General features: G+C 39.1%; 1 protein-coding gene and 4 non-coding genes across 5 annotated transcripts; all 5 read right to left on the bottom strand.

Annotated features, from left to right (window-relative positions):
* ddx1.L (DEAD/H-box helicase 1 L homeolog) lies at positions 1-26,020 on the bottom strand. The gene is given in 26 exon segments (NM_001097883.1): positions 1-900; positions 997-1,117; positions 1,579-1,674; positions 3,130-3,172; positions 3,250-3,322; positions 3,399-3,471; positions 5,289-5,380; positions 7,111-7,257; positions 7,423-7,474; positions 7,593-7,781; positions 8,414-8,503; positions 9,355-9,453; positions 10,617-10,677; positions 10,763-10,901; positions 14,159-14,273; positions 15,577-15,653; positions 15,736-15,808; positions 16,291-16,367; positions 17,890-17,973; positions 18,351-18,434; positions 19,285-19,332; positions 20,206-20,302; positions 20,532-20,561; positions 21,023-21,086; positions 23,797-23,848; positions 25,986-26,020. Coding segments are annotated over 26 exon segments (2,223 nt in total). The 5' UTR covers positions 26,002-26,020; the 3' UTR covers positions 1-769.
* On the bottom strand, positions 10,426-10,560 carry LOC121394005. The gene has a single exon (XR_005961465.1).
* On the bottom strand, positions 13,016-13,148 carry LOC121394004. The gene has a single exon (XR_005961464.1).
* LOC121394007 lies at positions 14,363-14,492 on the bottom strand. The gene has a single exon (XR_005961467.1).
* LOC121394006 lies at positions 17,447-17,581 on the bottom strand. The gene has a single exon (XR_005961466.1).

The following is a 26,020-nucleotide window of genomic DNA, read 5'->3' as shown; positions in this document are numbered from 1 at the left end:
CACCCTTGAATACTTTTTATTTTGCCATTTATCACAAATATTGACTTGGAAAAGTGCTATTTATTTTTCTAAAACATAACCAATATTTAATTTCTTTCCAAATGACCATGTGTTTAGTGTCACGGCATAACACTGCGGGGAATTTATCAAAAGGACAGAAAGACAAGTCAATTAAATTTGCAGAAAATACTCCAAAATCAGTGCTGTGAGTGGTTTGAAAGAATTAGCAGAAGCATGGCTTGCTCTAGCAGGGATAGAAGATAACACCCAAAATCACCTGCTGCTGCTTCACATAGCAAAGTACAGACATTGCACAAACAACAGTGCAAGTCATTTATCAACACTGGGAAAATTTGCCCATGGGCAATAACCCATGGCAACCAATCAGATTGTTGCATTCATTGTTCTACTTGCAGGTGGCTTTAAAAAGCTAATCACTGATTGGTTGCTATAGGTAACTGCCCATGGGCAAATTTGCCCAATGTTGATAAGTGAGCCCCGGTAAGAGTTTGAACTACAACCATCTTACCCAGTGCATTTTACTTAAGGAAAAGATTACCAAACATTTGGGGGTTCTGCTACTTATACTGTAGCCCAGTGTGGTAATAACCCCCAAAATCTGTCACCGTTTACCATAGGAACCACTGTGTGAGCCACAGGCTGAATTGTCTTTCCGCCCTTTCATAACTAGGCCACAATAGTAGAAGGAAAACCATTTGTTTAGAGATGCTGAGCATTCTTACATCTACATATTACAGGACAGCTATTTTTAGAAGCTTCGGAAAAGCTGATTAGAAAGGTATCCCAGGTGCAGGAAGGACGTCTGAGCCTCTTTTTCTAGAGATGCCAACTCTTGCACAGTTGGGGCCAAAATATCTACATGACCCTTATAGAGTCCACCTAAGAAAAAAATGAATCAGAGGAAGCGAGTGAACAGAAAGTTGTCATTGTTCAATCAAATAACCTTTCGAATCTGCTTTGTGAAGACGTCCTTACCTCCGGTAGCCCTTCTCTGCCCATACACCACCTTTCCATCGAAATCATCCAAGGGCACTTTTATATCAGGTTCTACTTGGGATATAGTGCAAGTCAGATGCTCTTCAATCTCAGACAGTAACTAGAACAAAACAATCAAAAAAAGATTGTATTATTATTTTAAAATAGGGATGCACAGAATCCAGGATTCGGTTCGGGATTCAGCCTTTTTCTGCAGGATTCGGGCAAATCCTTCTGCCCGGCTGAACCAAATCCGAATTGCATATGCAAATTAGGGACGGGGAAGGAAATTGCGTAACTGTCACAAAACGAGGTAAAAAATGTTTCCCCTTCCAACCCCTAATTTGCATATGCAAATTAGGCTTCGGATTTGGTTTGGTGTTCGGCCGAACCCCCGAATCCTTCGTAAAAGATTCGCCCGAATACTGAACCAAATCTGAGGCCGAATCTTTCGCAAAGGATTCGGCCGAATCCAAAATAGTAGATTTGGTGCGTACCTATTATAAAAGCTGCATTTTACACATTCTCCATGAAAAATAAAGGCAAGTTTCTTTAAAAAAATAAATAAAAATTAAAAAGTACCTGCATCTCATTGTACCATATAGTACAGCCCCCATCTTCCTTCAGTCTGGTGTTATAACATCCCTTCCCACGGCTGCTGCACACATGGTACCAAACCTAAACAAACACAATGATCAAACTACTTGTAAAACTGCTAAGAATAATTTTGCAATATGTTTTTTTTGTTTTTGTTTGTCATGATACTAAGCAGTTTTTACATTGCTAATATAATGAAGGTATAACATGAGCACCCTCTGCTGTTCAAACACAATATATTTTGCTCTTAAAGGAACAGTAACAACAAATGCAAACATTTTAAAATAATTAAAATATAATTTACTGTTGCCTTGCATTGGTATATGTTATGTGTTTGCTTCAGAAAGACTAGTTTTTTTTAAACAAGCCCTGTGTAGCCATGGGAGCAGCTATTTCAGCTGAAAAAGGAGAAAAGGCACATGTTACTTAACAGTTAAAGGAACAGTAACACCAACAAATGAAAGTGTTAAATTAATCAAAATAAAATGCACTGTTGCCCTGCACTGGTAAAACTGATTTGTTTGCCTCAGCAACTGTACTATAGTTTATATAAACAAGCTGCAGGGCAGACATTTAAAGCTGAAAAAGGAGAAAAGGCACAGGATACACAGCTGATAACAGATAAACCATGTAGTATACAATAAGATTCTCCATACTTATGTGTTATCTACTATTTGTCTTGTGCTTAAATGGCTGCCCCTTGGCTACACAGCAGCTTGTTTATATAAACTATAGTTGTGTTTCTAAAGCAAACACCAAAGTTTTACCAGTGCAGGGCAACATTACATTATATTGTCATGCCATTAAAACACTAATTTTTTGATGTTACTGTTCCTTTAACGGATAAGCTCAGTAAAAGAATACAATGGTATTGTACAGCGTGCTAGGTAATTTGAGCCTTGAATGGCTGCCCCCATTGACTACACAGCAGCTTGTTTATATAATCTATAATAGGCTCTCTGAAGCAAACACACCAGTTTTACCAGTGCATGATAACAGTACTGTATAGGTTGATTACTTAAAAACAATTTTATTTTTCGGTGTTACTGTTCCTTTAAGCAGATACAACTAGGCACGGACAATTACTCTTTTGAACCTTTCTGCCCTGTCTTGGGGGCTTCGTCACTTAACCTTGGGTCCCAAATTTTGTTAGATACGTCTCCCCGCATCCTAAACATTCAGGGGGTTACGTAAAAAAGTTTGCCCAGGAGCAGTAACCCATAGCAACCAATCATAAGGAAGCATTTACTGGTCACCGGTTTAAAAGCAAACATTTTATTGGTTGCTATGGGTTACTGCTCCTGGGCAAACGTAGTGACTTATTACATAATCCCCTTAATTTTAAATAATTCACATTGGGAATTGTAGCTCAGTAACAGCTGGGGACCCAAGGTCTAGAAACAAGACTGTACAGTTCCATTAGCATTAACCTGTCCCACTTAAAATGATTTTTTTGCATTATGTCAATTGGATCTTGCACTTGTGCTACACATGTGTCCAGGGCTGTTAGCACTGCCAAGTAATCAAGCTACTCACCTTCTCCTTTTCGGATGCCACCAGAGATATGGCCAAACCCATTCTAAAAAGCAAAAATAGTAGATTATAGAAGAAACTTTCAGTAGATAATGATGATAAATAACAGGTTCTGTGCAATACCTTTCAGCTCGGCCCACTCTACCAATGCGATGGACGTAGTTCTGCTTCTCATCAGGGAGGGTAACATTAATAACTGCACAAAAAAACGGGATATCAGGAAAGTGCTTTATACGCTCTTGTAAAGTATTTGATCACTATAAAGCTCTTACCATATGGGACTCCACGAATATCAATACCTCTGGCAGCAACATCAGTGCAGATCAAGAACCGAACTTCACATTTCTTAAAAAAAAAAAAAAATTTACCCTAGTTAGGCATTAAACTATAAGGTTAAATATTAGCCCTGCCTAGATTGTTTGTTTTTTTTTTAATTTATTTATGAGGGAGTTGCCAGATGTGTAAAGCTGTGGATACTTAAATACACAGGGTTTGATTTGGGTTGAAACCAATATAGGTGTAGATTCAGCCAAAAAAACATGAAGTTCAGTGGGAAAACATTTGCATCATTTATGGAAGATAACTCATAGTACAAGTTGATCCAGGGGAGAACGCAAAGTTGCACACACAAGAGAGGTCTCTGATGAAGTGCAGTGACACGAAACGCGTCAGACCTCATGGCGCAGGATTACACAGTTTGTTAAAATGTTAAATCTTCAATAAAACTAAAGTCTTTTACCAGCAATTTGAAGACTGAGCGATTCCTTGGGTGATCCGAAGAGTGCGTTGCCTAAAACTTCTTGTGTGTGCAACTTTGCGTTCTCCCTTAGCGACAGACTCAGGGCGGCTGCACCTGGGTCACAACGGAGTCCGGGTAAGATCTCACATTTCTAATCCTTTTGGGAATTGTATCCAGTGAACTAGCGAGGGGTCCGGGGCATGGTGCACCCGGACCAACGATCCTTAAGGGTGAGCTGGAATCGGCATTTTGAATGGAAACATGAAATAGTTTAATTTATAATGCCTTCCCGTACCTGTTGATTTACCATAGGACCCGTAGTGTGAATTATTTCTAAGATTCCAAAAAGTGACGCTGGAAAATTGTTTGGTGTACAAGTTGATCCAGGGACTAGTCCGATTGCCATCTTGGAGACAGGAAGAAATTATTTCCCCCTCGGAGTCAAATTGAAAGGCTGTAAACGTTTTTATTGTCTTCCTCTGGATCAACTAGCCGTAGGCAGGTTAAGTTTTTTTTTTCTCAACCTTATTATGTATATCTGCTTTCTGAATTGGGGGTTCTTCACAACCAGTGATTCACATTACAGCTGGCGGGAAGGAAACTGAGGAATTTTTTAAATGCAATTTTGCTGTGGTATGTAATTCTACTTTTAAAGCAAAAAAATAAAATCTTAGTTTAATTAAATCGAAAAGTTATACACCGTGGTCACATCCTAGAAACCCCCAGTCCAAGGGTTATCCATCGTTTAGTAGGATGAATAAAAAATAAATAAAAAAAAAGACCAATTGTTAGGTGAAGAAGTAGCTCAAGTACTATTTAGGGTCTGGCCAAACGGACAGATTAGTCGTCAGGCGACAAATCTCCTCTTCTTCGTGGTGACAATCACTGATCTGCCTTCCGTCGGCTAAAATTTAAATTGCCTTCGTTTTCCGAAGTTTCCACGTGAGGCAATTACGGGCAACTTCCGAAAAAAGAAGAACTCAGTGTGCCTGCCCCCAGGCGATTTTCATTTTAGCCGGCAGAAGGCAGGTCGGGGAGATTAGTCACAGCGAAGAAAAGGAGATTTGTCGCCTGGCGACTAATCTCCCCGAATCTGCCTGTGTGGCCAGACCCTAAAAAGTTAAAAAAAAAAAAAAAACCCAGTCCCTAGGTGGCCATTTACTCATAGGCCTATGAGTAAGTGCCAACCTAGGCACGAAACGTGTTAGGCTAATGTATGTCCTAATTAAAGATTTTTTTTTAAACTTTTAAATAGTACTTGGGCTACTTCTACACCTAACAGTAGGTCTATACCAATTTATTTTCATTTTAAGGAATTTGACACCCAGACAGATTAACCAAAGGTTACAAAATGTCCTGTGTGCTATTGTCATTGAAGGGTTAATTTGATTGAGCCAGAATGACACACTAGAAGAAATCCCACCTTAAATCTTTCCAGGTTGTGTTTCCTTTCTGGTGGCTTCCGGTCACTATGAAGACACACACATGAAAACTGATGTCCTTTCTTATCAGGTCCTGAGAACAGGAAGAGATTTGTAGTTTTTGTAATTTATTTTTGGTTATTTAGCCTTCTGTTCAGCAGCTCTCCATTTGGAATTTCGACAGATCGTTGCTAGGGTCTAATGTGACGCGGCAGTGGTTTGAACAAGAGACTAAAATAATAACATAGATAAGTAATCAAAACTAACAAAAAAGTGTGAGGTCAGAGAAACAGTTCCTGGCTGCTGGGGTCAGTAACCCCCATTTGAAAGCTGGAAAGATATAGAAGAGGGAGGCAATGATCTTAGAAAGTGTCTGACACTCACATGCTCAGTGGGCTCTGATTGGCTGTTGAGAAGCTAAGCTTAGGGCTCGTCACTAATTATCCAGCAGAAAATGAGGTTGGTCTGTAATATAAGCTGATGCTACAGGGCTGATTATTAAATTCTGATGCTAATTGCACTGGTTTCTGTGCTGCCATGTAGTAATTATCTGTATTAATTACTAATCAGCCTTATATTGTGACATTTCTATTCTGTGTGTACTGTATATTGTGAGTGGGTCCCTAAGCTCAGTAAGTGACAGCAGCACAGAGCATGTGCAGTGAATCAGCAGAAAGAAGATGGGGAGCTACTGGGGCATCTTTGGGGACACAGATCTTTACTGCTAAAGGGCTGTGGTTGCCTTGGGCTGGTATAGAAGCACAAAACATAATGTACAACATTTCTAGCTACTTCTTTAGTTAAAGGGGTTGTTCATCTTCCAAATACTTTTTATTTACCCAGAAACAGACTTTTTTTCACTTAGTTTCCATTATTTATTTTTTATTGTTTTTCCAAAATCTAAGTTTAAATTTGAATGCCCGTGTCTCTGGTGTTTGAGTCTGACAGCTCAGTAATTCAGGTGCAGATTCTGCGCTGTTACAATTTTGCAACATTTAGTTGATCCATTTCTCAGCAGCATCTCTGGAGTATTAAGCTGGCCATAGACGCAAAGATCCGATCGTACGAATCAACGTACGATCGGACTTTCCCATCTCCCGACCCTCCACTAACCATTCAGATCAAAGTCTTTACCATTCCGATCAAATAAGAACAGATCACCCAATGCTCTGCCCCTGACAGCAATCGTACGATACTTATGTCTGACAACACTAGTGACAGTCTCCCACTGAAAATCGTACGATCGGCAATACACGCAGAGATATTATCGGCAGGCGACAAATTTTCTAACCTGTACGATCGACCGATCTCCGACGGACGAAAAATGTCGGGACTCTCCACACATGGTCCGAAAATCGTACGAATACACGATTCGTACGATCGGATCTTTGCGTCTATGGCCAGCTTTAGCAACTATTGTATCAATTAATGCCTGTAATGAAACCCAGAGATTCTGCTCAGCAGGGAAAAAGATAAGAAATTTATCAACTGAATGTATCAGTTTAGAACAGTTTACAGGGTCGGCGACTCCCCCTCCCGGAGCTGCTTTAGAAGGTGAAGAAAAAAAAAGAAAAAAACACTTTACACTTCAATATTAGAAAAACCGTCACAAAGAAAATAGAGTAATTGAAGAAGTCATTTCTGGTGATCTATCAAAAAACAACGAGTTGTTTGAAGGTGAACTACCCCTTTAAGCTTTAAAGGTAAAATATCCCTTTAACAAAAAGGGGTGTGTGCTAATTTTAATTTAAAGAAATTACAGTTGAATCTAATTAGCTATTCGATTCTGTTAACTGTATAGAAACCTCTGACTCATTGTTCTACCTCCTCCTTGTTGGATGAAATACTGCTCCATGTTATCACAGTCTAATTTGGTTCTGCAGAATATAATTGCTTGGTCCATTTTATGCTCCTTGATGGCACGCACAATGTATTCTCCTTTTAATACTTTAATAGCTTCTGACCACACCTCTGTAAGATAAGGAACAGAAACGGTATCAGTGCTTGTGAACAATGGCCTCAGCCATTTTGGAATTCAATACAGGTTGTACTTGTATAACTTTGTATGTGACAAACGAAGGAATATATCTAGCCATCAAGTTCCCATTTTTGTTTGGATTAAAACACTGGAATTACCTGCGGAATTTCCACCAGGCCTTGTGTTATCTTTATCATGCACGCCATCAGTCTGGAGGGGAAAGAAGGCAGCAAATCAGAGTTTAAAATACATTGTAAAATATTGGTGCAAATTAAGTGTAAAAGTCTAACCTCAACCACCTCTTTTTTTTTTACTTTCATCCACTTACCCTAATGTGATTTTTGGCAAGTTTTTCCCACTGTTTGTCTTTCTTGGGATTCACCGGCACAACAACATGATGCACAGTTTCTGGCACAGAATCCTCTCCTTTAAGGTCCACCCATGTTGGGAAATGCATGATTTTTTCAGAAAGCTTCTTTACATCAAAGGAATGCAGCGTGGCGGAGCACACAATCACCTAAGCACACGAGAGTGTATTAGAACACAGAGAAAATCCTCCATTAGTTTACAGGGAAACGACCAACTAGAAAAAGCCCTGGAGGTTTTATCTACATAATACCCATGGGCTGGAGCATTGCTTGTCTGAACGCAATCTCAATAAAGTTAATCAGAGCACTCTGCCTTACATATAATCACTGCAGGAAATTATCTTACAGAAGCATATAGAAATGTATTAGTCAATATACAGAATGCTAAATCTGATTTATACCTCCTCCACATATAGAGCCCTGCAGCGGGTCGGACTAACCGCAAAAAAAGTGGGCACCCTGCGGAATGAGGGGAGGATTTTCTCTATAAAAAAAAAAAGTCATCTAAATTTCTTATCTTGTGTAATATTGTCTATATTTTACTCCTTTTAAAGTTTTACAAAACTTGTCTATGTCCCGCCCACTTTTGATGACATCACTTCCTGTTTGATGGTGGTCGGCAGGTTGCGGATAAGGCAGTTGCGGGTCCGGGTCAGGTAGCGGATCAAAGTGGGTAAATATGCGGGTTGTGGTTCGGGTCATAGAAATTGGTTCCGCGCAGGACTCTCCCCCCCATATATTTTTTTTAAGAAACTGCGCCTGCTCAGTTTATTTTTCTTACCTGTAACCTTTTCCCATCTGAAGTGATCTGAGGGATCTGCCCATAAATTCTGTTGATGAAGTCGGAATATCCTTGTGAAAGTAAACCATCCTGTGAACAGAACATTGCATAAAACTGAATAAGTGGCTGTCTACATATTAGAGTAGGATCTGGGTCTCTCCCCAGTCTGTCATGAAGTGTGTATATTGAGGAACTGACCAAAAGTCCAACAATTGGGCAACACACTGGGCAAGTTTCACCCCCCCCCCTCCCCCAGATCATTGGATTATTTAAACTCTTTATTGCTATCCTTGTCTCCATTGTAAGAAAAAGCTTAGACATCTTGTCTCAGAACAAGGAAACCCCAATTCACTGGGGATGCCAGTATATTAGGCACCACCACCCCATAAATTAAACCACTAATCCTTCTATAGCGGCACTGTCCTCCTACCTGTCAGGGATGCTTTGGACTTGCAAATTATGATAAAATTGCACATATACAGGTCTATGGTATGGATCCAAGCTTTTTCTTATGATAGTACGGGGCGGTGATTTAAATCACTGGAGGGAAGGGATACATAAACTAGACACCCAATAGTGATTTTGTGTTTCCTTTAGGGATGCACTGAATCCAGTATTTTGGATTTGGCTAACCCCGAATCCGTCACTAAAGATTCAGCAGAAAATCAAACCCTGCATATGCCAATTAGGGGTGGGAAAGGGAAAAATCTTTTACTTCGTTGTTTTGTGACAAAACGACGCGCGATTTCCCTCCCCACCCCTAAATTACATATGCAAATTAGGATTCGGTTTGGCCAGGCAGAAGGATTCGGCCGAATCTGAATCCTGCTGACAGGCCGTATCCCGAACCGAATCCTGGATTCGATGCATCCCTAGTTTCCTTGTTCTTCCCGACTATCCTAAAAGTAGATCTGTGACAAGTTAAACGGATTTTAACTTACAGCTTCATCAAGTACCAGGAAACGGACTTGAGACAGGCTGAGTTTCCCTGTAGATATAAGATCATCTATCCTACCAGGGGTCCCCACCACTATATCCACCTGTAAAAAAAAAAAAAAAAAAAATTAAATAAATGAATATAGAAACAAAAGTAAACTATAAAAATAATTTAGCTCAATAAGACAGTGTCAGGTATAATATATAGAGGTATATAATGCCTCTGTATTAAACATCTCATACTAAATATTTTTAGTATTTTTTTATGTAATTTTTCTGCCACACTAATGAACTGAAACTACTTTTTGCAGCATGAGACTAACCTTCAGATATGACCAGGTGGCACACAGGTTTGAAAACCAATATAACCATTTTTAAACAGCGCCACCTGCTGGTTTTCTGGTCAAATGGCAACAGCAGGCTTGAAATGAATGGTCAGAGACATCTCAAGTGGTTCCTTTTCTGAAAAAAACTGTAGCCAGTTGGCCGTAAATACCTTTAATATCTTAAAGGAGAAGGAAAGCTACTGAGGTAGTTTATTGCGAATAGATTAGCCACAATAGTGCAAGCTATAACACTATGTATATACTCTAGAATGCTTTACCATACCGGAGTGAACAGCTCTAGAAGCTCCCTCTGTTTGTTTAGGATAGCAGCTGCCATATTAGCTTGGTGTGACATCACTTCCTGCCTGAGTCTCTCCCTGCTCACTTATAGCTCTGGGCTCAGATTACAGAGAGGGAGGGAGAGAGGAGCAAACTGAGCATGCTCAAGACAAGCCCTAGAGGTTTAAGCTGAAAACAGGAAGTCTGATACAGAAGCCCATGAGAACACAATAGAAGGAAAAAATGCTGTGTTTCTTTTGACAGAGGACTCAGAGCAGCATTACTTTGAGGGTTTACTGGTGTATTTATATAGACCTTTTTGATAAAGCTTACTTAATTTTAGCCTTTCCTTCCCCTTTAAAAAGACCAATTAATAATGTAAATTGTAAGTTATAGAGCATTGAGCAATTTTACGTTCACTTGTTTTAAGGGTTTACATTTCCTTTAAGCTGCAGGGGTCTCAGAGACACAGATGTATGGAGGGGAACGATCCGGCTAAGCCCATACTCTGCAGAGCCAGACAGAGATCTCCACAAGATTTCTATAGGAAGGCTGCTATGGCGGACAGATACTTGTACTGCACGCACAGATATTGCAGCTTCCACATAGTTAGGCCCCATCACATACACAATGCACTGGTGCTAGAAACTGTAAAAACGTACACCATTTTCGAGAATGGTTAACTGTTCCTTTGCTGCAACACCACCGATAATCAACAATTCTCTATAAAAAAAAAATAAACAAACAAAGTAAACATTTGCTATTATCAGAAATAATAGAATCTATAAAATACAAATAAATCTCTCACCTCAGTTTAGGGTTGTCAACATATTTTTTAAATTGCTTGACGTTGTTTAGAGTCTGCTCTGCCAGCTCACGGGAGGGCTCGATGATAAGTGCTTTGGGGGCATTCGGTAAACTCTTTGTTTGAGACACTTGCGCGCTTCCTAGAGTAAAACAGACATTGATTGCATGGCGTCCTTCATAGATTTAAAGGGGTTTTTCACCTTCCAAACACTTTTTCAGTTGTTTTCAGAGTGTTCTCCAGAAATAAGAAAAAACTTTTTTCCAATAGCTTTACATTTTTTTTTACCTTTTTTCCACCCAAGTTTAAAGTTTAATGTTCCTTTCTCTGGTGCTTCAGTTTGGCAGCTCAGTAAAAGGTATGGGATCAGTTATCCGGAAACCGGTTATCCAGAAAGCTCCAAATTACAGGATGGTGGTCTCCCATATACTCTATTATAATCAAATTATTTAAAAGGGATTCCCTTTAAACTCTGTAATAATAAAACAGTAACTTGTACTTGATCCCAACTAAGATATAATTAATCCTTATTGGAAGCAAAACCAGCCTATTGGGTTTGTTTAATATTTACATGATTTCTTGGTAGACAAGGTACAGAGATCTAAATTATGGAAATATTTCTAATACTGGAAAACCCCAGGTCCCGAGCATTCTGGATAAGGGGTTCCATACCTGTATTTCAGGTGCAGACTCTAAACGGTTACAATTTTGCAACATTGAGTTGATACATTTCTCAGCAGCATCTCTGGAGTATTAGCAACTATTGTATCAATTCTAACAGCTGCCTGTAATGAAACCCAGAGATTCTGCTCAGCCGGGACAAAGATAAGAAATGTATCAACTAAATGTATAAGTTTAGAACAGTTTAGAGTCGGTGAAAAAAATTCGACTTTACACTTCAGTACCAGAAAACCGGTCACACACAGAAAATACAAAGTAATTGGAAAAAGTCTTTATTTCTGTCGAAGCGTCAGAAGGTGAACAACCCCTTTAAGGACTGCAAACTATTCGTAATTGCTATACTGCAAAACCTACCCATGAGAGTAGCAGTTACAAGGGGTTGTGTTATGAGCCTGGGTTAAGTTTCCCACTTGAATATAATTACTAATCTTAGACCTATTCTATGGGTGTGCTGTGATTTCCCAATGCCTCAGCAATCCTCTGTGCTGTAGCACATATGCCCAGAAGAGTAAAAATCGCAATTTTAAAGACTAAGCTTCCATTTTCCTCTACTGTGCATGTGCGCTGTTCAGCAGTGGTATTACTCATGGACTGGTATCATAAGCCAATGCACTTTGCAGCAAACAGAAGCACCAACTCGGGTTCTAAGACCATCAATTAAATTATTGGTGGGAGCCTTATATTAGCACCTCTAGTGAATCTCTCCTTAAAGGGCATCTAAAGGCAAAAAAATAAAATCCCATTTTTACTTTCATTAATGAAAAAGAAACCTATCTCCAGTATACTTTAATTAAAAAACATATACCGTTTTTAGAAGAAACCTGATTGTAGTGAAATTCCCCCTTCATTTACTGCTGTGGATAGGAATTGTCAGATGATCCCTAACTGCTCTGCAGGGAAACAATCATACTTATGAACAGCAGGGGGAGCCCCCACCTTACTTCCCAGCCATGCAGAATTCGTGCAGCTTTGTTTGTTTCCCTGTAGAGCAGTTGGCGACTGTGTAGAGATTTCTATTGAATTTTATTTTTGCATTTACATCCCCTTTACCGTTTCCAACTAAAGCTGCAGGGACAAAGATCATGGAGCCAGATTTAAACAGATAAACTGGGATTCTATTTGGAGGTTTATTTTGCAGCAGCCACTGGTTCTGCAGAGTTGGAAAGTTTGTATTAAACAATACAAACACTATAAAATCCACATTAGATTACATAACACAGGACCCAGTGCAGTCTGCATATTCTGATTATTAATTGTCTTGCTGTATCGGCTTCTGGCAGATATTATTTGACTTGTGCTGTTTTGATATTTTATGACAATCCCTGAGCATGTGCACAGTCTTGGTCTTGCAAAGATGTATAATAAAGTTACAAGATGGTGACCCCTTGTGGCCAACTTTAAAAGCATAAATCGTTTGATTAGGCTTGTGGTGCAGTAAGTTCATGTTTAGTATACAAACTACAGCATTACTAGCATTTTTCGATTTTAAACTTATTTTAATTTGTTCTATTTTCATCCCCTGCAAGACAAACGCTGCAGAAACATATATGGTTTTTCTTTGCTTATTCTGTCATCCATGTATGGAGGGGAACGATCTGGCTAAGCCCATACTCTGCAGAGCCAGACAGAGATCTCCAATATTTCTATAGGAAGGCTGCTAATGCGGGCAGACACTTGTACTGCACACACAGATATTGCAGCTTCCACATAGTCATGCCTCTGATCTTATTTCACAGATGGGGAGATACACCACCTATTTTAGGGTTGTTGGGCATAACACACAATGCAGGACCAGTTTTAAGAAGAACTCAATGTACTCAGACAAGAGTAGCTCCTGACACTGTACATCATGATGCACACAATTTAGTGGTCGCATTCAGCGTGTCAGAGGGAGAGCAAAATCAGAATCGCAATTTGGGAAGAGAGGACATTATATTGTAGATTAATAACTAGGGATGAAACAAATCCACTATATTTGGATTGTGTCAAATTTTCCGGGAAGGATTCAGGGGTTTGGCCGAATCCAAAAAAGTGATTCGTTTCATCCCTAGTTCTACAATATAATGTCCCCTCTTCCCAAATCCTATTTTGCTTATGTAAATTAGGGGTGGGAAAGGGAAAACATTTTTTACTTTACTTTACTGTTGTGACAAAAAGTCAAGCGATTTCCCTCTTGTCCCTAATTTGCATATGCAAATAAGGATTCAGTTTCAGTTCAGCCGGGCAGAAGGATTCGACCAAATCCTGCTGAAAAAGGCTGAACCCTGGATTCGGTGCATCCCTATTAACTGCGATTGGGATAATATTAACAAGTAACTGTCTTCTCGTTTGTTTCTCTCATTCTGGGATATCTGGGGAAAATCCCAACTGGTAGATAAAAGATTAAGCTGCAGTTACGTACGTATATGGAAACTGTACAGGTATGGGATCTGTTATCTGGATACCATTATCCAGAAAGCTCCAAATTACGGAATGGCAGTCTCCCATTTTATCCACATTTTAAAAAAATTTCCTTTTTCTCTGTAATAATAAAATACCTTGTACTTGATCCCAACTAAGATATAATTAATCCTTATTGGAGGAAAACCAGCCTATTGGGTTTATTAAATGTTTAAAAGATTTTTTAGTAGATTTAAGGTATGAAGATCCAAATTACAAGCATTCTGGATAACAGGTCCCATACCAGTATATGCAATGTATTGTATCACCAAGACATACCAGTGTTCTGTGATTTCACCACATGTCCATCTGGAGCCTTTGAGAGTGCCACAAATCCATCCTTTGGGGGAAATTTGAAGTCTTCCTCTCCAAAATTGAATTTAAGTTCAGCATTCTGTAATAGAGGGAATACATCTGATAAATAAAATGCAATCCCATTTCTTACATTTTAATTTGGAAATCTTTAAACCAGTCATTATAAACCATGTATGGAGAGGAACGATCTGACTCATCAAACTTAAGCAAAGCCAGACAGAGATCCCCATATTTCTATAGGAAGCTTGCTACTGTGGGCAGACTGCAGAACTGCACACAAAATATTGAAGCTTCCAGCCTCTTATACATACATTTTCCAGTAAGAGATATTTTTCTATTGTTAAAATACAACTACCATAATCCTGTAGCAAAGGGCAAATATTTAAAGGAATAGTTCAGTGTAAAAATAAAAACTGGGTAAATAGATAGGCTGTGCAAAATGTTTCTAATATAGTTATAAAGGATGGAGTGACTGGATGTCGACCACTACTTCCTGCTCTTCAGCTCTCTTGGTTTCCACTGATTGGTTACCAGGCAGCAACCAATCAGTGACTTGAGGGGGCACATGGATCATAACTGTTGCTTTTGAATCTGAGCTGAATGCCAAGGATCAGTTGCAAACTCATTGGACAGTTATGTCCCATGTGGCCCCCCTTAAAATCGCTGACTAATTAAGTGTTAGAGAGCTGAAAAGCAGGAAGTAGTGTTCTGGCTATTATGTTACACATCCTGTCACTCCAGCCTTTATTCATTACATTTTTGCCAAACTATATTAGAAACATTTTTTATTTTGCCCAATCCCAACATATTGTCACTTTCCTTCAGGATAATGCCTTAAATTCATGTTGAATGGGAATCAACTGCAAGCAACTGGTGCAGGTATTTATGGTCTTAATTTGTGCCAAACAAAAATGTCACTTCTATCCTATTAAAAGTGAAAACCACCTTGTGTTACATTAATCTGAGGGGTGATTGAAAATCATACTAAAAATTGTGAATTTTACTACAATTCTTTTACAATTGAAAAAAAAAAAAAAAAGTTAAAAATGATGCCACCTAAAACCTGATGTAAGAGTCACAGAAATTAATAGAAAGCTCGTCTTTAGGTTTTCCAGCAATGCAACTTGAAAATACTAGCAAAAACTGTTCTGTGCAAACATTCTACATTCTAATAACAGAATGGCCTTTAACCTTGAGCTTCTTCTACAACACAGCAATTGTAACTAGTGTTGTGTTGTATAATCTTTGTTCTTTGCTAATAACCACTTATGGCTTAAATCTAAAACTCTGATATCTACAAAAACTACCAAAAGGACTTTTTTTTTGTAAAGGTTAAAATATATTTGAAACCCGGCTTAATTTGCACTCATTTAGATCAATACCTTTAGAACACATGATGTAAAGAAAGCTTGGTTCTTCATGTGAGAAGGGATCTGAAATGCAAGGCCAAGGTCCTTACCTAAAATGGGATCAGAAAAAAAAAAAGTCAATAAAGAAAAGATTCAGTCAAGTCACCACAAACACGGAGGTTTTTAACTCACCATTTTTGGAAAACTTTACTATGCTGTTATCAATGTCTAAGTAACAGCCAATGGTGTCGTGCATTGTAAACTCCTGCCACAAAAAAAAAAAAATAAAGTTCAATTTCAGTACAAGGAAAATGACTGCTTAACGTCTAGTACCTTATAAGAACGATAGCAGAATGTCCAAAGGCAATCATGACCATTTTATTGAGGTAGATATTCTGTTATCAACGGTCTTGGTTATTACACCGATTTATACTATGGGTTTGCTATATTTTATTTTTACCTTGTTCAACGCGCTGACAATATAGATGAAAGTTATGCTATGTTTGGAAACTAACTTTGGGTTAAATAGTACAAGTAATGAAACCTTGTGTGTGCACTAATAACTGGCCATTGCCATGTGAACAGACGCACAGCATAAATCAAAAAATCTGTCTAGAAACAAGAGTATATAATGCTGCCACATATCTTAAGCAGGTTTCCTACATACTACATTTTATTACACTAAAATGGTTATGGAATATATTTTGAAGAAAAATAAAAATGCAAAAAATAAATAAACTCACTAACCTCTCCATAATTGTCAAATTGCTTGTTGTGCGACTTTTTCCCGGTTCCACCAAAGCCAAAACCAAACTTATCAGTTCCTAGATAAATAAAAAGTAGCAATAACAATACATGTGTATCTTTACAGGGCACTTGTTTTTAGATCAGGTCAGTGACCCCAATTTGAAAGCTGAAAAAAAGTCAGATCATTACAAAACTATACTAAAAGTTAACTTAAAGGTGAACCACTCCTTCAATGGTATCTCACAGTTTGAAGTCAAAGTGGGAATTGGACATTGTATCTGGTTAAGTCTGTTTTACTTTACATCAGTAATATCAATCATGTGCAAAACTACTGGTGCAGTCTATGGAGTAGGCTAAGCTAAATTATAAAACATTTGAATTGTATGTGGAATGCTTTCCATTGTAGAACAAAAAAACACAAATAAAAAATTAAAACCATTTGCAAATTGTCTCAGAATATCACATTCTATATGAAAGGTGAACAAACCCTTTAAATGAAATGGCAGTATACTGGACACTAGAATGTGGTCGGCCAATTGGATCATGGGCTGATGTGTCATATTGTGCATTTCTAACCCCAACAACCAAATCCGAACATCAGTGAAAAAAGCTCCAGCAAGAGGATTATGAAAAGACTAAATTCAATAATGTTAATGGCCCCACAATGCTATACACAAAAAATTCAATCATCCGGTATGGCCACATAGCTGAACCAATCTGAGTGTGAATTAGTCTTTAGAGTTGAAAATCATTGTACTAGCCAAGAGGTTCCAGGCAGCACAGAAGTGTCACTGAAGATCCAAAAAGCTGGATCCTCTTCTCGAGTTGTAACCTTCAAATGTGATTGGTGGCCAGGGCACACACATGTTTTAAACCAATATAACAAATTTGAAATAGTGCCTTCTGCTGGCTATTGTGGTCAACTGGCAACAGCAGGCTGGAAATTGTCAGAAATATCTGAAGTGGTTCCTTTTCTGACAAAATTGTAGCCAGCTTGCAGAAAACACCCTTAATATCTTAAAGGCTAATTAAAAATGTAAACTGCAAGTGATACAGCACTGAGCATTTTTACATTCACTTGTTTTAAGGGTTTACATGTCCTTTAAGCTGCAGGGGTCTCCGAGACACAGATGTGTTATATACTTGTTTTTCCAACCATGTATGGAGGGGAACGATCCGGCTAAGCCCATACTCTGCAGAGCCGGACAGAGATCTCCACAAGATTTCTATAGGAAGGCTGCTATGGCGGACAGACACTTGTACTGCACGCACAGATATTGCAGCTTCCACATAGTCATGCCTCTGATCTTATTTCAGATATGAAAACAACTGGTGATAGGGAGCTGCACCACCTATTTTAGGACTGTTGGGGATAACAATGTAGAAGCAGTTTTTAGAAGAACTCAATGTTCACAGACAAGAACTGTACAACTGTCACTGTACATCAGCTTCCACATAGTTATGCCTCTGATCCTCGAGTTGTATGAACAGAAAGCCTTGCAGTAATAATGCAAAAAAATGTTATGGTGCACCCTCCTGAGCAATAGTTGCTCATTCAGGTTTACTTCACACACAAACTGGTAAAATGTTGGTACTTACCAAGATCTAAGGAGGCTGACAGGGTAGACCATCCAACTCTGCATAAACCCTGGTCATGACAGGATACTTCATAATAGTATTTTCCTATTAAACACAAAGGGCAACAATGAAGGGTAAACACAAGCTTTCCTTTGGTAACATAACATAGCAGCAGTTAATGAAAGGCACTCTGTTCTTAATCAGCTGAGCGAGTACATTTGAATAAACATTGAGGCGGCTTAGAGCTTATTAAATGGGTCCACACTGAAATTGGTTAACCAGCAGACGTCACCTAATGAATGGTCCAAAGCTCTTCTCATACAATAGAAAAATACTTCTGCTTTCCCTGCCCTAGTCACCATATACATGCCTGTTCCAAGTAACATTGTGTGCAATGTCTTCTACATAGCATGGTTTAGCTTGATTAGTGTGGTTACTTCAAACTTTATTTATGACGAAAACAAAGTTTTCACAGCATTTACCTTTATTTACTCCTCGAGTGGACCTGCAGCCATGCCACTCCTTTATTTCTCTGCTTTGGCAGCAAAGGCCATCTGAGCCAATCGCTAAGGAAAGAAAAACGCGAGGTCAGGGTTTTGCACGATGGTTTAAGACTACAGCGAAATAAGCATTAAGTCAGTGTTTCATGAGAAGTACATTTTAAAGGAACAGTAACACCAAAAAATGAATGTTTTAAAGTAATACAAATATAATTTAGTGTTGCCCTGCACTGGTAAAACTGCTGTGTTTGCCTCAGAAACACTACTATTTATATAAACAAGCTGCTGTGTAGCCATGTGGGCAGCCATACAAAGCTAAAAAAGGAGAAAAAGCACAGGTTATACAGCAAATAACGGATAAGCTCTATAGTATCCAAGGGATTCTTCAGAACTTATCTGTTATCTATTTTGTACCCTGTACTTTAACGGCTGCCCCCATGGCTACACAGCAGCTTGTTTACATAAACTATAGTAGTGTTTCTGAAGCAAACAGCAGTTTTACCACTGCAGCGCAATAGTACATTATATTTGCATTCCAGTAAAACTCTTTTTGGTGTTACTGTTCCTTTAAGCAAACCCTTTAAATACAATTTAATTTTTCACTGTATTAAAACAATAAAGTGTACTTGATAAGCACCTTACATCCATACTGATGGCAACACATTCCTATCAGATTTTTTTTCAATATTAAAATGACTTGCCAGGTACAGAAATTCAAATTATAGAAAGTTCGTTCTACAGAAAACTCCAGGTCCAAAGCATTCTGAATAATGGTTCCTATAACTGTATCTATTAATGCACATTCACAACACCACACTACAACAGGCATCAGATTGGTATCTTAAGATGAAACAAAAGAAAAGGTCATGTGTACGTTAATATGAAAATATCCAAGAGGGAATTAAAAATCTCTTACCAAAAGCTGAACCTCTGTCATATGGATTCATCTGCCATTTATTTAGTACTAGAAAAGGAGGAAAAAAAATAAATTAGCATAGAAACTGCTTTTCTATTTGCATCCATTTATATTCTCCTAAACCAGGGGTGGCCAAACATTTTGCAGCGAGGGCCAGATTTAGCGAGGTGAAAATGTGAGGGGGCCGACCATTCAGCCCGACATTCTTTGAACCATTAACATCATTTAACTCATTTAAACAAGGAATTGCGTAGCCATAGCAGTAATATTTGGGCACAGTAAAATGATCAGCCACTTGGTCTATACTGCTGCCTGTGAGCTGAAGGTGTTGGCAATATACACGTACTGGCACATAGTGATGCACTGCTCTCGCATACGTCTTTAGTTCACTGTACTGGCACGTCAGTATGTCTAGTCAGCCCGAAAGAAGTATGTGAAGCGGTGGTCACTACGTGCCATTACGTGTCTATTACTAACACCTTCAGCACACAGGCAGCAGTATAGACCAAGTGGCAGATCATTTCATTAATGTGCCCAAATAGTACTGCTACGGCTAGGCGATTCCTGATTGCACTGTGCTGGCGGGCCGCATTATTATTAATGTCATGGTGGAGGCCAAGGTGTAATTTTGAAAACGGGCCACATTTGGCCCCCAGGCCCGACTTTGGACATGCCCGCCTTAAACACTTCTGACAGATCTCAAGTGGATTATTAGATGGATGGAAAACCCTGTACCAAACCTGAAAAGTCACAGAAACTACTAATGCTTGTACCAAACCTCGAAAACTTTGATATTAGATACCTAGTGCTATTCCCTAAAACTCTCAAGTAGCTGTTCTTATTACAAGTTTTCAGCCACCCAAGGTTTCAAAGACAATACAGCAACTGTCGAACATGTCGTTTGGGAGTAGAGAAGATTACCTGTACTTCCAGTCTTAACGGATGCTTTTCCTTTCTTGCCCTCTTGTTGATCTTTAAGTGTTTCATAAACAATCTGGATGACAGGGATGCTGAAAGCCTAGAAGACAAAATGTCCACTATATAGAAACACTGCAAATAATGTATCCATACCATATGAAGTTAATCTTAACTAAAAAAAAAAAAAAAAGTTGGATGCCTTTTAGTTAAGAAATGAACTTTTACGTAAGAAATCGTTTCAAAACTATCCGCAGTCACTGTTTTTACAATTAATTATTTTTCATGAAATTATAGAAAAATGTTTTGTTCCTTTAATTTAATATACCCACCCCAGTCTTTCCACTTCCAGTTTCTGCAGCCTACAAAGGTAAAGAGACAAAAAAAAAACCAACAAATCAGTTTGCTTTTATTTCAAATCAACTACATCTCCACAGCAACCAAAATATTTAATATCACTGACAATCTAGTACATTTCAAATGCATGGGCTGGTTTAGTATATAATGGAGTTGTTCAGAAATGCATACTTCCTATAACAAGATTGTATTGGAAGTCACCTTAGAATTCCCTGCTGTCCTGTATAAATCCATATGGTCTTGAAATTGTAATGAAACTACTGTCATTTGTACTACTCCTATCCGTGCAACAGAGAGGACACTTTATAAATTTTGCTCTCCTCATTCCTGACTTTCTCCATCTCCTCATTCCTCACTTCCGTTATCAAAAAGACAAAGGCGAAGAGTTCTCGATTCTTTTTAAATAAATAACATTATGGAAAATTTGAATTATTTTGTAGATGCATATTAAACAAAGTTGACATACCATCAGCACATCCCCACCACCGAGGATCAGGGGTATGGACTCTGCTTGGATATCTGTAGGAAGACTGAGCAACAAAGTACATTAATTGTAGTTAGCATAGACCTCACAAAAATTTAGACATCTCTCCTAAGCAGTTTACAGACACTGTGGTTGAACAGCAAAGCAGTCACGATTTGATAAAATCTCATTACCTAAAACAATCTGCTTGCTTTACATTTCCAACGACACTATGGTTCCTTGCTGTGTAAAAAGTGGAGTGAAGCATTACCGGTGCAACCAATCAGCAATCCGATTTCAACCGTTTGAAAACAAAAACAAAGATCTGATTGGTTGCCATGAGTAACATCACCAATAACGTTTCACTCCACTTTTTACACAGCATGATATACAGACCCCTATGGCTAGGGCCACACAACACAGATCATGGCCTGCAATCAGCCGCCCCACTCTTCCTCTTCCGGAATAGTTACCCCTGCTTGGGTGCAGACTGGTACAGCTGATTTTTGTGCAAAACCTCATCCGCATGCCCCCTCCCAACCCAAAGCCAGCCTGCTCCATCCTCCCTATTTATAGACCTACACCCACCCTGCGGGGACATCACAAGCGGGCAACGGTGAGATTACAGGCGGGGAGAGAGGAAGGGAGCTCTCAACCCGGACCTGAACCCACCCCCGAGATTTTTGCAGTAGCTGGTCCGAACCCACGGGTTTTGGGCCGCCAATTGCATTAAGCCCTGGGCACAGCATATTTGGGGCCAATAATATGTCCAAAGGGTATAGTCCCTAGTTAGGCTGTGTTCACAATCCTTAGCCGGCTTTTACTTGTATCCCTTCAAGTCAAAATTTCTAAAATGAAAGCCAGCGCCAAAGTAACAGGGAACAGACAAAATAGATATATATATGGTAATATTGTTTTACAATGTTGTCACCTTCTGTGTTAAGCGGAAATGGTTAACTCCACCTTTAAAGGGATCCTGTCGTCGGAAAACATGTTTTTTTCAAAACGCATCAGTTAATAGTGCTACTCCAGCAGAATTCTGCACTGAAATCCATTTCTCAAAAGAGCAAACAGATTTTTCTATTTTCAATATTGAAATCTGACATGGGGCTAGACATTTTGTCAATTTCCCAGCTGCCCCTGGTCATGTGACTTGTGCCTGCACTTTAGGAGAGAAATGCTTTCTGGCAGGCTGCTGTTTTTCCTTATTAATGTAACTGAAGGAGTCTCAGTGGGACATGGGTTTTTTCTATTGAGTGATGTTCTTAGATCTACTAGGCAGCTGTTATATTGTGTTAGAGAGCTGTTATCTGGTTACCTTCCCATTGTTCTTTTGTTTGGCTGCTGGGGGGAAAAGGCGAGGGGGGTGATATCACTCTAACTTGCTGTACAGCAGTAGAGAGTGATTTAAGTTCATCAGAGCACAAGTCACATGACTTGGGGAAGCTGGGAAATTGGCAATATGTCTAGCCCCATGTCAGATTTCAAAATTCAATATAAATTGCTCTTTTGAGAAATGGATTTCAGTGCAGAATTCTGCTGGAGCAGCACTATTAAATTTTTTTCCCATGACATTATCCCGTGTTACCCTTATTTAACATTCACCACCACCAAGGGGTTAAAAAAAAACTTTCCTTTAAAGAGCTTGTTTAGATGGGTACTCACAAACATATATTGTCAACTTGCATGTAAAAAAAAAACTCATTAAGTACGTCTCCTGGTAGAAGCTTAGTGAATCAACAAGCCATGTAGGAAGAAGCAGTGATGTGTGTATGAACGCTCCCAGCTCCCCGTGCTGCTATTATACAGGTCACAGATATTATACAGAGCTCTAAGGCAGCCGCGCACTCTCCGCACTCACTTCCCCGAGCTCACAGCTGCCCGAGCCGCCAATTCATTGAGGCCAATGGTAGGACTACTTACATCTTGTGTTTAAACATGTTTTTTAACCTGGTTCACAGCCAAACTCGGACTCAGATGTAGCACAAAGTCACAAAATGTTACGCTATTGCAACATCGGTGGATCTAAACAATCTAAGAGGAATGACTGGGAAAGCAAGGTAATGTGCTGGAGAAAGTTTACCCCCAACAGCCTGAGGAAAAAGCCTAGCAATTCACTGTTCACAGTTTTTTCCTCCAAAAAATGTAAATATCAAAAGGCAATTGTCAAAAAATGTAAATGTTTGCTTAAACAAGGCTCCATGGGAAAAGGAATTCATGTGTTAGTATAAATAATACAAATTATCTGTTCCTAAAAAAAATGCACAAAATAGATATCGGATGTGTACTCTGCATCCCATGAATCTCAAGGACCCACAAGATTTCCAATTAGATGCACAAGCTACGTAGCGACGTGGAGATCTGTTATCAAATAGCAATCACCTGCTTAAACCTGAATACCATTTAAAACAGAAACAAAGCCACAGTAGCCTTTTCTCTTTGTTACAATCAACACATAGGTTTGTGCTTATTGTACTATTGTTCATTACCTCGCTGATACCTCTGACCATTTATTAATAGTATTGTCCAGTGAGCCAGTACTTGCAATTGATAATATGTTGGCACTGCATGTGTAATATGTTTTTATTACATTGTATTTCCCCCTCCTTTTTGTTCTGTTCCCCTCCTCTTTGTTTTAATTTTTGTTCCTTCCCATATACTGACTTTAAGTGGAAAACTCAATAAACAGAGATTTCGGGGGGAAAAACAGCAACAAAGCCAATCATAAAATCTGCAGTGACCAAAAGGTTTTCTATAGAAGCTCTTTAATCACTTACAGCCAATCCATTTCCTCCACAGCCTGGGCAATCTCGGGCATCACCCCCATTTCTGCAAGAAGAGACAACAAAATACCATTAAATAACAGAAGAACAGCGGAGGATCGGATCTACAAACATTTTATTCCTTTCTAAAGCATTGATCTAGGGTTTAGATTGCCAGGGCCCCATGAATGTGTCTATGCAATGGGCCACTGGATCCTGAATAATCAAAGGAACAGCTAATAAAGCAAGTTGCTGAGCACATGGGATTGCATTCACATAATTGATCTTACAATAAGGCTTCCTTGATGGATATTTCCAGTTTTCCTGATTATTTGCATGACTTTACCCTGCACAACATTACCCTAGCTCCCCTTACTGTCTAGAGCTATAGGTTTTACAGTGAATAACACTTACAAGGTTAAGAAAAATTTATTTAGAACCATAGGAGGCCCTAATACTCAAATTGCAACCCCTCTGACTGTTCCAACCTTCATCTCTGGGAGCAGGTTAAGCATGTCATCACACAAATTTCCAAAGTAAACTCGCACACCCTGGCACTCCAGATGATCAGAGACCCTGGTGCGCCGTGAAAGAGGTATCAGACACCTCACACCACTTAGGAGAAACCAAAATCACAGACACACGGGTAAATGCTGGCAGGGTGAGGGGAGAAAGTTTTATTGCGGGATGCAATGTTTCGTATACCGCAATAAAACTTTCCCCGCTCCCCCTGCCAGCATTTACCGGTCTGTCTGCGATTTTCGTTTTGCATATTCACAGGTTCTCAGAAAAATCTGGAGGCCTAATGAGTCTGAAAAGTATAAATTAAAGGAACAGTTCAGTGTAAAAATAAAAACTGTGTAAATCGATAGGCTGTGCAAAATAAAAAATGTTTCTAACATAGTTAGACAAAAATGTAATGTATAAAGGCTGGAGTGACTGGATGTCTAACATACTGGTAATAGACAGAACACTACTTCCTGCTTTTCAGCTCTCTAACTTAGTTATTCAGTAACTATAAGGGGGGCCACATGGGACATAATTGTTCAGTGAGTTTGCAATTGATCCTCATCATTCAGCTCAGATTCAAAAGCAACAGATATGACCCATGTGCCCCCCCCTCAAGTCTCTCATTGGTTACTGCCTGGTAACCAATCAGTGGAAACCAATAGAGCTGAAAAGCAGGAAGTAGAGTTCTGGCTATTATGTTACACATCCAGTCACTCCAGACTTTATACATTATATTTTTGGCAAACTAACTTTATTGGAAACATTTTTTTTATTTTGCATAGTCTCTATTTACCCAGTTTTTATTTTCACACTGAACAATTCCTTTAAGGGGGTGGTTCGCCTTTCAGTTAACTATTGTTATAGAATAGTTAATTCTAAGTAACTTTTCAATTTGCCTTTGTTTTTTTTTTTATATAGTTTTTTAAATTATTTGTCTGCTCCTGACTAGGGATGGGCAAATTTGTTTGCCTTATTTCGCCGGCTGAATTGGCGCCCATAGACTTGTATGGCGTTGTGGGACAAAAAAAAATTTTTTGACGCCCATAGACTTTTGACGCCAGCGGCAAATTTTTGGCCAGACGAAACGGGTCAAATTCGCCCATCCCTACTCCTGACTCTTCCCAGTTTTCAAATAGGGGTCACTGACCCCATCTAAAAAAAAACAAATCTAAAAAAAAACAAATACTCGGTCAGGCTACAAATGTTTTGTTAAAGCTAATTTGTATTACTCATCTTTCTATTCTGGCCTCTCCTATTCATATTCCAGTCTCTTCACTGGTTGCTAGCGGAATTTGGGCCATAGCAACCTGGCATTGTAAAAACTGTTGAGCTGCTGAATAAAAAGCTAAACTCCACATACCACAAATAATAAAAAATTGCAATTGCAAAATTCTCAGAATATTACTCTCTACAATTTAAAAGGGAACAACCCCTTTACTGAATGGTCTATGAATTCTACTAAACAAGCAGAGACAATCCCTCCTATGTTGCTAAACTAACTATAAATAGCAGCAGATTGCAAATGCCTGAATCAGGGGCCGTATAATAAGCCTCTGCGGCCCTTCCTGCTCTTGTTCCGGAGCAGAGTTACATTTGCCAATAGGCGCTGCTGCACAAGTGCACAACCCGTTATAAAACACAGCGAGAACCAAAGCCAGAATAAGCCCAATTGATTACAAATAAGCACGCTGTACCTGAGAAGGCCGCCATGACTGCCGGCTGCCAACGC

Source organism: Xenopus laevis, chromosome 5L (genome assembly GCF_017654675.1).
Source record: "Xenopus laevis strain J_2021 chromosome 5L, Xenopus_laevis_v10.1, whole genome shotgun sequence".
Lineage (NCBI taxonomy): Eukaryota > Metazoa > Chordata > Amphibia > Anura > Pipidae > Xenopus > Xenopus laevis.
The sequence above is the reverse complement of the archived record's forward strand: the minus strand, read 5'-3'. Positions and strand labels throughout refer to the sequence as shown.